General features: G+C 45.7%; 2 protein-coding genes across 11 annotated transcripts in view; one reads left to right on the top strand and one right to left on the bottom strand.

Annotated features, from left to right (window-relative positions):
• PLAG1 (PLAG1 zinc finger) overlaps positions 1-4,058 on the bottom strand; it is a 47,426-nt gene extending 43,368 nt beyond the window's left edge. For all 6 annotated transcript variants that reach the window (XM_072951945.1, XM_031692160.2, XM_006204673.4 and 3 more), the window contains exon 1: positions 3,803-4,058. The gene's annotated coding sequence lies outside the window, so the exon portion shown is untranslated. The remainder of the gene's footprint in view (positions 1-3,802) is intronic.
• A 325-nt stretch (positions 4,059-4,383) lies between these two features.
• Positions 4,384-10,807, top strand: CHCHD7 (coiled-coil-helix-coiled-coil-helix domain containing 7). Of its 5 annotated transcripts, none has more exons than XM_072951940.1 (5): positions 4,441-4,518; positions 6,481-6,559; positions 7,302-7,371; positions 8,783-8,881; positions 9,590-9,728. In XM_072951940.1, exons 3-5 carry the CDS (start codon positions 7,318-7,320, stop codon positions 9,692-9,694), a joined length of 258 nt encoding a protein of 85 aa, XP_072808041.1. In that variant the 5' UTR covers positions 4,441-4,518; positions 6,481-6,559; positions 7,302-7,317; the 3' UTR covers positions 9,695-9,728. The 5 variants fall into 5 exon arrangements, with proteins under 5 accessions (XP_072808044.1, XP_072808045.1, XP_072808040.1 ...); XM_072951941.1 differs by having other exon boundaries at positions 4,463-4,518; positions 6,481-6,578; XM_072951943.1 differs by lacking the exons at positions 6,481-6,559; positions 9,590-9,728 and adding an exon at positions 9,157-9,371 and having other exon boundaries at positions 4,384-4,518.
• The last annotated feature ends 1,810 nt before the right edge of the window (positions 10,808-12,617 follow it).

Raw genomic sequence — 12,617 nt, 5'->3', positions numbered from 1 at the left:
CAGTGACAACTAGGATTATAGTAAAAATGAAGGGGGAAAAACACCTTTGTATGACATTAAAACACAAAGAGTATCCTTAAAATTTTGAAGCTATATTGATAAAAATATAGTCACTAATTTATTTGGCTGTAAGATGTCTGCTTATTAAAATACTTAGGCTATCATGAATATATAGATAGAGAATTTTATCAGAATTAGCCCACATTTATAAATCATCTCTCCCAGCAGCCACATTCCTTATAGAATTTCAAAAAAGCAAAATTAGGCATATAAATTTCAAACAAGAATCTCAATCTATGAGGGCTCTCTAATTCTAACTGAAATAAAGATTTTGAGTACACAACAAGCTTAAGATTACTCCTCTAAGTTTGTATTATTTAATAGTAGCTTGAGAAAAGGGATGTTCAACAGGTAGCATTTCTAAGGCATTAAAAAGGCTGAATACAATCAGGTCAAATTAGTAACTGTGCTGTGCCCCGTCTAAAGAAGACTCTCTAAGGAATTACAGATTTTATACTCGTACACTCAGAGTGAGTGCATTCTCTGATTCACACAAGTAGCTAGCTGTGTAAAACCCAATCATGAAGAAAGTTTTTTTTGCCACCCTTGGTGAGATAGGAAAAAAAAAAATCACAATACCAGCACTTTTATTTAGGGTGACAATGAACTAACTAATCATAACTTGAAAGTGTCCAAATGACCTGAATTATCAGTCGTCTACTATAACTGGAAGAAACACTTTTCCTTCACTTTTACAGAAACTGAATTTATTGATATTAGCATTTGGTTTGTCAAAGTGGCAACAATTCAAGATCTAAAAGTCTCACTTATTTTAAACACACAGCCTAATTCTGACTACTTATAGCCAATATAACTGTCTCGAGCCAAAATACAATGAAAATGTCAGATAAACTTCAGAGATTTTATAAGTATTAATGGCATTCTGAACTCTCTGGAAAGATTATTTGGGGAGGGGGAGGAGTTTCTCCTCTCCATTGACGGTTCAGTCACTTTTCAATCAAATCTGATTTCGCAATAGTTCACGGCATTAATTTTTTAATGAGTTCTTAGAAAGCTGTAATTGCTTCCAAAAATTAGAAACCACAAGATGATGTTCTCAAACACTACACCGATGTAACACTATCATGAAGGGATTTACAGAAAGGTGCAGATGAGAGCTCAGATGTGAACACAGGCTAACATACACTAGACTTCAAAATAATAATTTGTTTGTACAGTATGGCAAGAAAAATGTTCTGTATAAGAAGTCTAAAAACCCAGCCCTAATTTTAATCCACTTCTATAAATCATAAAAACAAAGGAAAATAGGCATTTATTCCAGAAACTTCATAGACCTGTGGAAAACGGAACACAAGTAAATTCTATTCAAGATTAACCTTAATCTCCAATAGAGCACAGCAAACAACTTACACATTTTAAATTCTGAAAAATATTGTGAAAATCTAAACCATTAGAGGCAATAGCAGTTTATGACCAGTAAACATTTCCTGTGAAATAACACAAATAAATTCAACTTATAAGATGCAGACTGACAGGTCACAAGGTTTTGAAATCTTTTGATTCCCAAGGCGCAGAGTTATAGCACATGTATAGGATGGGGTTTTAAAATGGGTATACGTGAACCTTTCCATGGTGTTGGTGTATGTGCTTTTTTTTCCTTAAAGAAATGCCTACTGCTTACAGTGTAAAAGAATCTCCACCACTCTGTCTGCAGTTTTCAACCATAAGTCCTCAATGTACCTGAAGCCAAACTGAATATTAGGTATTTTACAGCTTTTACAAAATGGCTGTAAAATTACATTATGGGCATACACAGCTCTTTGATCTCACTGCACAGAATTCATAACTGTTCAATAATGCTATACCATTACACCACACACCTTAAGCTATTTCCATTTTTCCACAATTCCTTCCAAAATCAGCTTCCAAAGCAAAGCAATGTAACATGAAAAGTTCCTGGGAGGGCTGGTTACACAAAAGAACAGCTCGGATACAAACTGATCTCCACAATACCCATCTTCTGCTGAGCCTGCTTATCCCTCCCTCCCCTCCATCACTGCTAAGGTGGGTGCACTTGAGTAATGGAAAGAGAAGGCTCTCCCATCACCACACCCTCCCAGCTCCTCTGCTTCTGGTCCTCACGCAGTAAGTCTGTGTAGGTGATGAAAATCATAAGAAAAGAGAAGCTGTCCCTTTAAAATGCCCTGCTCTGTCCCATATCCCACGTGGAACCAACATCAGCAGCACTTTCCCATTAACTTCAATGTGATGCAAGAGGCACCATCCTTTTCTACACGTAAAACCAGAAAACCTCAGCTTAACATTCTTTACTGAGGATGAACAGGTGAAGCAAACGTGTCAGGAAGGGAGAAACCAAGCAACTCCCCACCCCACCCCAAAAGGTGCTCCATTCTTGCACACCAGCCTCTCTGTGCAACATCACCTCTCTACCCCTGCTCTGCAGAGCCTGGCTGAAAGAAAGGAGGGAGCCACTAACAAAACCTGAAGCATAAATGCGACGAAAATGCAATCTAAAGCCGGAAAGGTTTATTCTTCCAATCACACATATTAACTCTATTAAGAAAATGGCATCACTTTTTTTTCCACCAAAAAAAAAAACAACCCCGCAACGATCATTAAAAGAGAGTTATAAAATAGCAAATACAGTGTTTATCTTATCTCAGATCAGTCCACATTACCAATAAGTTTAGCAGTTTCTGCACTACCACCTCCCCCCTCCCTCCCCCTCCTTCTCTAGCATCGGATTTTCACGTTTTCTCATTGTGGGTTGAGTTATAAAAGGCTTTTGCCCTTCGAAAGTTTTAAAAAATAAATAAATATTAACTCCTTGGTCCCTGCAAAGTCAAAATGGACTTCAGGGGAAAGGCGGTTCATACTTTTACCTTTAGCGAGAAAAGGGGGAGCATCCCGGATTTTTAGGGATTTTTTGCGATTTTTAAAAAATTTTTATTTGGTTATATGCCTGAGTTCTCCCTCCATTTTGGTTGTTTATGATACTGACAACAAGCTGTCCCTGCTCTGTGCAGATCTCCTGCTTTCATTTAGCACCCCCTCCCCCCGCGGCCACACACCCAGGGCTCACACCGCCCCGCAGACCCCGCACCCCGACCCCGGCTCGCCCACCTGAGGAAAGGGCAAAAACAAATTCATTTCCCCCAAAAAGAAAAACCTCTTTTGAAAAAGGGGCAAAGTTACCCCAAGTCACTCAAAGTGCCCCCCAAATATTGCCGACTGCGGGTTTCCGCCAGGCCCTTTGGGGAGCGACCTTCCCCCGGGATGTTTTGGTGGAAAATGCGGAGAGTTTACTCTCAAAACCGAATTTATATTAATTTTTCCCTGATTTTTCGGGTCTCTAATGTCTTCCGCTCTCGCTGCTGCCGCTGCCGCTGTCACAATATTCACAGCACCAGAGAGGAGGAGGAGGAGGAGGAGGAAAACTTTTCAAACTTTCCAGACCCTGAATAAAGGGGTTTTTTTTTTTCCCACCGACCTCACCTTCGGGTCTCCAGCCGCATCGCCCCCTGCCCTGTCAGGAGCGACTTCGGGAGTCCTCACACCCCCGCCGAATTATTTTATTTTATTTTTTATTATTATTTTCCCCTCTGGGGTCCTGAGCAGGGGCTGAGAGTAGCACAAACTTTTCCTCCTCCTGCCGCCGCCGCTGCTCCTCTGCCCCCTCGGCTAGTCCCATAATTTAAATAACCCTGATATTTCTCCCGCTAAACGCCTCTCCGCCGCCCCGGACCCCGGGAGAACTCACCGCGGGGCTTTAACATCCTCCCTCCGGCCCGTCCGCCGCCTTTACACCGCCCGCGGAATTTCTAATAATTTTTTTCTCATATTTCGGGCTGGACGCGGCGGGCCTGGAAATTGTTTCCTTACGCCTCTTTCCAGCAGCCATTGTAGTGTATGCGCTGCCCCTGCAGCCCAACTTGCAACTGCCGCCGCCGCCGCCGCCGCCGCCGCCGCCGACGTCGCGCCCACCGCCGCCTCCCCCGGCTGCTCGGCCGCCGCCCCCGCCTCTCGCCGGCCCGCCCCCTGCCCCCGCCCGCCGCTGCGCCCGCCCCCCGCGCGCTCCGCCCTGGGGCCGGCCACTGGGCGCTGCCGCCGCTAGGGCTGCGCCCGCCGATTGGCCTGGGTCACCGCCCGTCAAGCCGAAGTGTTAAGAGGCGGGCCGCGGCTCCGGGGGCGCGGTGGGGCGGGGCCGGGGGCGGGGGCCGCGTGCCCCGCCCCGCCCACTCCTCCCTCCTCGGCCCTCCTCCCGCCGGCTGTGGGCGGGGCGAGGCCCGCCCGCCCCCGCCGCGCAAGGCCCGGTTCGACTGTCAGTCAGGCGGCAGCGCGCGTCGATTGGCCGGGCGGCCGCCGGGGAGCGGGGGCAGCACGTTGGGATGCGCGCTACTTAAGGTCCAGCTGCGTGAGCCATTGACGTGTTTGGAGCTGGAGACGGCCTGGGCGCAGGCGGAGCGGCCGCCCGAGGTGAGTGGTCCCCCGCCCTTCTCTCCGCGGCGGCTGCAGGGATGCGGGGAGCGAGGGGCGCGCGCGGGCCGGCGCGGGGCCCGAGTCCGCCTCTTCCGCGTGAAGCCGCTTCCACCAGGCCTCGCCTCGGCGCAGGCCCTTTCTCGTGGCACCTCCTCCCCGCGACCCGGGTCTGTTCGGGCCGGGGGCGAGGAAGGTGCCCCGAGCCCGGGCACCCTCAGTTCTTCCTTCACTCTCCTTCTCAACCTTTGGGGCGTAATTGCTACCCCTGCCCCCAGTTTCCTGCGGCTTCCTAGCTCCCTGCCCTTCACGGCACCGTCGAAGGTCGAAGCAAGGTGTTCTCACCTGTGCCCGCCGTCCACCGTTGGGCGCACCGGCAGCCCCGCGGAAGGCGGCGAGGCCTGGGGCTCGCGTCTCTCCAGGGTCTCTGCTCGACCTCCGCGCCGTTACCCGCCCCCCCCCCAGCAGTGCTACCCCGACTTCCTGACCCTGCTTGTCTGCACCCAGCAATGCGTTAAAGGCTCTCGGGCCTCGCAGGACGCGTTGCTGTTTCCCGACAGTTGCCTCTGGGTTTGAGGAGAGCCGCAGCCCCTTGTCTCTGCCGAGACCCGCACGGGGACATGGACATGTTCAGCGCTCCCTTCCCCCTTACCCTGCAGAGCTGCTGGAGAGTTGGGACGTGAACCACTGAAAGGGGAACCAAGAAATACTTTTCTAAGCAGGTTGCCTTTTAGGAAAGATTTTCAAGCCGTTCCTCCAATGTGCTGTGCTTTTGCGGCCCCTCCCTCAAACCTTTGATTTCTTTTTGATTGTCCTCTGATAGTAGAGCTTGGTAACGTTTGTTCAGTACCTTTAGAAAGCAGGTAGGTAAGGTCTGTCCAGCGGAACCCTCGGGCTTCCCTCCGGCCCCGCTCCTCCTGTGCTTTGGCTTTTCCTCTTCATTTCTAGTTACTGCATGAGGATGCACGCAGGGTGACCTTCGGAAGTTACTCTGACTTGTGTTTAGAACCCAGAGGGGAAAGGAAATGAAATGTGAATAATCGCAAACCTGATTGGGCATACGTGATGTTACCTAGGTGTTATTTTTAAAGAATTCCTGACTGGTGATGATAAAATGCAAAGTACAATACTTTGATGTAAGGCAGACCACCTGAGTTTTCTCTGCATCTGATCCTTGCTGAGATTATATCCAAGGAATATGAGTAGCTAAGCAGAATTCTGTGTTTTCACAGCGTAGGGCAGATGTAAAAAAAGAAGGCTGTGAACTACGTAGCGTTGTCATCTCCCTTAAGAAGAAGTCAAGTCTGCAAAAGAATTGTAATTCAGGAGAGGGGGAAGCTCCCAGATGTAGTTGAACATGTGGAATTTCCTTTTTGCCAAGAGGTTTCTTGTTAGCTAGGCGTACTCATGTATTGCTCGAGGGAACTCATCAAAGGGTTATTTAGTGGTACTAAAAGTAAAGGACCCCAGAATGGTTAGACTCTTTTCCATCTTTGTTTGCAAAGGTTATCTCCTTGAGCCTCATCTTTCCCTTGATAGAGAAGCTGAACTAGGTGACTCTTGACTCAGAATCTCTTCACTTTTCAGGAGCTTGTGGGGTTTGATTGTTTTTCCTGAATGTACTTTCTTTCTTTTAACATGACTGATATTTGGGGATGGTCTGACCTTGAGCAAGGAAGGAGAAACCATTTCGTACAAAAACTCTGGCCTCTGTCTGGTCACAGGGACAGTTGTTTATTCAGTGGTGCTGGGTAGGTCATCCTGCGTTGTTTGCTGGCTTCTCCTTTGATCTTCAGGTAAAAGGCAGCTAAGCCGGAAGAGTTCGGTAGGAAGCACCTTACACTTAGTGCAGAGGATTTAAAATATTTGTGGGCTGCTCGCTGAGAGTATACTAACATATTGAAACCAAAAATTATTTTTAAAATAGTAACAGTTGACTTTTTTTAAAATTTTCTCTTTTAGGTTCTCTGTATACCATATCTTTGAAGATAATAATCTTACCAATTTCAGTTAACTCCGCTGTAGAGAGCGTTGTCCTGGGGTATATATATACCTGTTGTGTGAGTACGGGACTTGACTTGGAATCACCAGTTGGCTCTTAGAGAACCGTGGTCTAAAAGCTTCTGGTATAAAAGCTGCATCTGTGTAGGGCTTTCGTTGGAAGATTAGTGAACCACAGTAGCAATCCCTGACTTCTTTCAGTCCAGGGAAGTATCAATTAAATAGCGGATACCGCTGGAAGTTAAGTTTCAGATTTCTCTTTTTAACTTTTCAAAATGTCAGCCAAGCAATAACTTGGTTTTCTGGCATATTGGCCACTCTAGGGCTGGCCTTGGAGTAGACATTCAGGTACTTAAGGTAGCAAATGTTTTTGCTAAAGGTGAGTTGTACTAAATTATTCCACACTTGTAATAAGGAAGTCATCGTTAGAATGCATGCCACATTCTTTGGTTTTGTTAATACATTTAATTGCTTAACCTTTAGAAATAGGAATAAAGTAAAACTGAATTTTAGCTGAACTATCTTTCTTCTGGACATTGTAATCAAATTTCAGTAAATGGACATAAGTAATTTAAATATGGCCTTTGTGCTGAGACACAAGACAGTGCAAAGGAGAAACTTATAAAGTCTTTATTCTGAAAATACAGAGGGTACGTGAAGTTCCTCACTGGATAATCATTATGCCAAAATTAAGTGCTCAAGTACTGTCGGAGCTAATGAGATTTGCGGATGCATTTTCTGTCACCCCACCATGTAACTCTTTCCTCAACATCTGCCTGCAGTAAGAAGACTGTCAGGATGCCCATGGTCACACGGAAGCTGAGAGATCCTGATGTAAACCCTTGCTTGTCGGTAAGGTGGTTTGCTCTTAATTGTCATGAGTGTTAAGTTGGAACAGGCTTCTGATTGCATGGGCATCTGTTTTCTGCAGTTCTTAAATAAAGTTATTTCTGTACAAAAAATGTTTCTGGTCAGTGTATCCTTATTTCACTAGAGCGTTTTAAAATGTTCATGATTTAGCTAGCATCTCTTTTAAGTTCCCCTTATTTGTGTAATATACAAGTGTTTAGTTTTCACTGTAACATTAGGCATGTGTATGTAACACTGAGGAAAATCTTTAGTGGGAAAGTAGGTATTTTTAAACTGTCACTGAAATTTCTGTTTTGATAGCAATAATTTCATCACATCCTTGAGGCAACCTGTCGGAGAGTAAGGGGCTGATAACAGAATTAGCCTATTTAAATCCTAAAGGTTTTCAGAAAGGAATTATAAACGAAATATTTGGTTGTAATAGTACACTTTTATTGGCATTTATTTGATATTATTCATAGTACTTCCTTGTGGCATTGTCATCCTTGAACAATGCAGTTATCAGACAGGGTCTGTGAAAAGCGTATTCCCCGATCCTATGTGCATTTTCCCGAGACACACATTCATTAAATATTTGGCATAGAACATTAGTTTCGTTCTATATATGAAATCTGTTTTAACAGCTTTATTAAGTCTCTTTAGATAGACCACGTTTCTTAGATCTGTGAAGCAAATTATCTACCCGTTTGTTTAAGGCTTCCCTGTAGATGGCATCCCAGAATCATGTCTCTCACTTTGAAATTAATTATCCAGTCTCCTTCCAGCTCAGAGACCTTACATGTGACTCGCAAATGGCAGCTGCCCTCCTTGGAACTCACAGTCCTGTGTTGCTCACTCTGGTTTTGAAGTGATATTAATGATAGCTATTAAAATTGCTTGCATAATAGTGTATAAACTTGTGTAGTGGAGTGAGTGACAGCCAAAAATACAGTGAGATGAATGTCATTAATTTAAGTTACCTTGATGTAGACCAGTCATTAGCGACTTAGGATCTTGAAACCAGCTTAACATCAAACACTCAAGTCCAAGCGGGAACTTGGAGGAGGCGGAGGCGGAGGGCTGCTCTGCGAGTCGGGAGGCCAGGTTCTGCCTCTCACCGCGCGGTGGTGATGTCGAGCTCAGCGCACCTTGCCTTTGTTAACTGGTACTGGGTTAGGTGAGCCAGTCAGTGCTTCAGCTCAAATTCCTGTGATCAGATATTCGGAAAACTGACCCAGACTATGAAAAGGAAGATGTCTGCTTCAAGCAGAATGAATGCTGGGATAGTTGGAAAGATAATTCCATTTCTGTTCATTAAAATTACCTGCTCTGGTGGGGAAGCAGCTTCAGAAGTCTGTCCTTTTTTTAAGATGCCGTTCCACCTCTTAAATGATACCTGTCTTACATATTTAAGGAGTCCGATGCTTCCACCAGATGTATGGACGAGAATAACTATGACAAGGAGAGGTGCTCCGCTTACTTCCTGAAGTACAGAAGCTGCCGCAAGTTCTGGGTAAGCCCAGCCCGGGTGCCCTGATGTTAGGGCTCGTCTCTGAGGCTCGAAGCTGGAGCCTGCAACTCGTCAGTGCCCACACTGCTCTCTCAGTGATGGCAGAGGAGCCTTGAGCTCTTTGACTTAACCTCTGTGTGCCCTAAAGGACCCTTGGGAGCGCTTGTTAGCCGCCCTGCCCCACTCCCGCGGGTAAGGATGCAGCTCTGACAGAGGTGGGTCTTCCGACGTGTACAAGTACCTGCAGCCCTAAAACGATACCCTTGTTCTGATTTTAGGCTTCTGGAGGTGAATAGAACGGGTGCCCTACCCTGTACAGCACGTCCCAGGCTACCCCTCCCATTGCCACCCGTGGTCCCTTTCTCCGGGACACTGGCATGCCATGTCTGTTCCTCTCCCTCTGTGGTGTTTCCTGCTGGTTTCGTCTGGCGGTTACGTGGTAGCTCCTCTCAATGTGCTGTACTTTGCTCTCGGAATTAAACGATTTGTCCCATCCCAGTTAACAGGTCCTTCCTACGGGAATAGTCACGTCTATTTAATTGGTTTATAGTCTGAAGACATTATCTGGAGTCCTAGAATTCATTTTTAATTTTTCTTAAACGTGGTGTTCTTATATTCCGTTTTTGAAGAAGCAACAGCAGGTTGCTGGCCGATGGGTAGCATTTAGTGCGTCACTGACTGCGGTTTCTTCTCTTTTCTGTGCACACGCAGCATTCTATCATGCTCCAGCGAAGACAGAGTGGGGTGAAGCCGCCCATGCCTACAGCAGCAGAAAGAGCCGAAATCTTGGGAGCGATGGGAAAGATGCCCTATTGAATGTTTGCATTAAAATTGTTTATTTAACTTAGAAGCAGATGAATATGTTTAATAAGTGATGGCTGTAATCTTTTAAGACCTTCTAGGCCTTGCCCGGAAAGACCTTCAGTTCTTGCAGGGGCAGCCCTGTGTCCTCTGTGTTCACTGTCCGAGCCGTGGTGAGAGCGGACTGCTGCTGGCTCTGCCGGGTCGCCGAGTTTACAAGCCTTCTCGAAGGTCGGGGAGGTCAGGAAGGGCTGCGTGGAGAGTTGAGCTTCTCTGGGTCTGCAAGGAGGAGTAAGACTCAAGCAAGGAAGGACTGGATGGAGGTGACAGGAAAGCAGTGCCTCCCAGGACGGGGGATGAGGTGGGCGACTCCACGAGGGAAGCTGGAGGCACGTCTGGAGAGTCATCTGGAGATGGTCCCCCGGAGGGCGAGGTGGGGGGAGAGGCAGGGAGGAGCCCCCTGGGAGGGGCATGCAGGGTAGATGGGCGGTACCAGGACCCCTACCTGGCTCACTCCCTCCCTGGGGTTTACATAAGGTTCAGGAAGCAGGACTGTTCAGTGGCGGCAAAGGAGCCTGTTTTCTTCATCTTTCTCTGAGGAAAGACTTAGTGGAAGGAGTCCGTGACTAAAGTCTCTGGACACTGGACACTGGACACCCTGAAGGCAGGGTGTGACGGGAAGAAAAGGTGATTTCTCTTAGAAGTGATATTTCTACTTGCAGGGCGAGGTGGACACAGTGACTCGGGGTTCGTCCAGCGCCCGCAGCACAGGGGCGAGGCTGCTGCTGAGCTGCGCTGTGTGATACACAAACAGGGATATTTCGCCTGGTGGCTGGGCTGGATTGTGGAGCAGCTCTCAGACTCACTACTTTTTAAAATAAAATCTGGTTTGTTTCATGTGCAGAATCGTTTTACAAAACACATTATTTGGTAAAATTTGATGTTTACTGGGAAGTTGGTGAAAACAATTAGTTGGTGTTCCTTTTTCTCATTTGGGCTGGAGCGAGTTTCTGCTGACAACAGACTATCCGTCTCCTTGGTCCTAATCTAAAACCCAGGTCAGATGCTTTTAAACTATATGACCTTGATTTTCAAATGTGACTCTATTTGAATAAAAGGTGAATTGTTTCAGAAGTTTTTTAATTGGTATTGATTGCTCCAAAAATGATGGATTAAAATAGGACCGGACAAGAGGTTAATACCTACTGTGTAAGAAGCATTACAGCACTTTAAAGCTTGGTTAAGGGTCTGGAATTGTAATGTCACCTTTCTAAATGTGCAGAGCAACAGCAGCATGCCTCAGATAGCTGTTTGTCCTGGCCTAGCTCTTTTTTTTTTAATAGCAATTTTATTGAGATGCAATTTGTGTACCATATAAATCATCTACCTAAAGTGTACAAGGCAGTGGTTTTTATACTGACAGAGTTGTGCAGCCATCCCCACAGCTGATTTTATAAGACTTCACCCTGGAAAGAAAGCCTGTACCTGTCAGCACACATTCTTTGGTTTTTCCTACACCCCCTTCCTCCCCAGTTCCCCAGCACTTCGGCAGCTACTAATCTACTTTCTGTCTCTAGAATTGCCTGTTCTGGACATTTCTGGAAACAGAATTAGACAATATGTGGTCTTTTGTGACCAGCTTCTTCCACTTAGCCTAATGTTTTCAAGTTTCATCCATGTTGCATGTACCAGTACTTCATTCCTTCTTATTCCTGAGTAACCTTCCATTGTGGGTGGACCACCTTTTATTTATCCATTCATCAGTTGATGGGTACTTGGGTCGTTTCCACTTTTTGGCTATGTTACAAGACATGTTGCTTCTTAAACTTTTGTTTACACGTTTTTGTGTGGACATTACTTCTTGGATATATATACCTTAGCAGTTGAATTGCTGGGTCATATGGTAACTGTGTTCCACCTTTTGAGGAACTGACAAACTATTTTCCAAAGTGGCAGCACCATTTTACAACGTATGAGAGTTCTAATTTCTCCACATCCTCTTTAATACTACCTGCCTTTGATTACAGCCATCCTAGTGGGTGTGAGTTGGTATCTCCGTGTAGTCTCGATCTGCATTCCCCTGATGGCTAATGATGTCAAGCATCTTACCATGTGCGTGTTGACCACTTGTATATCTTCTTTGGAGAAGTGTTCATTCAGGTCCTTTGCTCATTTTTAAATCGAGTCTTTACTTATTTATCTTTATTACTGAATTGCTGGGGTCCTTTACATATGCTAGATACAAGTCCCTTATAAGATGATTTGTAAATTTTACCTCCCGTTCTGTGTGTGTTGTATTTTCACTTCATGGTGTTCTTTGAAACACAAAAGCTTTTCATTTTGATGAAGTCCAATTTATTTTGTTGTTGTCATAGGTTTTGGTGACATAGCTAAGAAAAGGTCCAAAGATTTACACCTGTGTTTCTTCTAAGAGTTTTATGGTTTTAGCTTTTATAAATTCAGTCTTTGATCCATTTAGAGTTCTTCTTTGTATATGGTGTGAGGTAGGAGTCCAGCTTCATTCTCTTCCATGTGGCTGTCCAGCTGTCCTTGCATCATTTGTTGGAAAGACTGACTTCTGCTGAATTGTCTTGCTGCCTTTTAGTTGCACGTGAATTGATTGCGTTTGACAGAGGGTCTGTTTCTGGACCTTCGTCCTGGCCGTTGATCTGCATGTTCACCCCTGCACCAGCACCGCCCTGCCTTGATTACCGTGGTTTTGTAGTGATGCCATAGCCCTTTGACAGCTGGTTTCTAGAGGTGTATTTTCTATGAAGTCCTTTTGAGGCCAGACTAACTGGGCATTTTTGTTCAGCAAACCCTTAACACATGTAATCATAATGTGGCTCTACGCAGGCTAAGCTCTTCAGTTCCAAATTTGTCTTCACTGATTTCCTGGTTCCATGCTCGCGTCTCTGCACACACCCCGACGACCTCA

Source organism: Vicugna pacos, chromosome 29 (genome assembly GCF_048564905.1).
Source record: "Vicugna pacos chromosome 29, VicPac4, whole genome shotgun sequence".
Taxonomy (NCBI): Eukaryota; Metazoa; Chordata; class Mammalia; order Artiodactyla; family Camelidae; genus Vicugna; species Vicugna pacos.
Note: the sequence above shows the minus strand (reverse complement) of the source record. Positions and strands in the feature narration are given on the sequence as shown.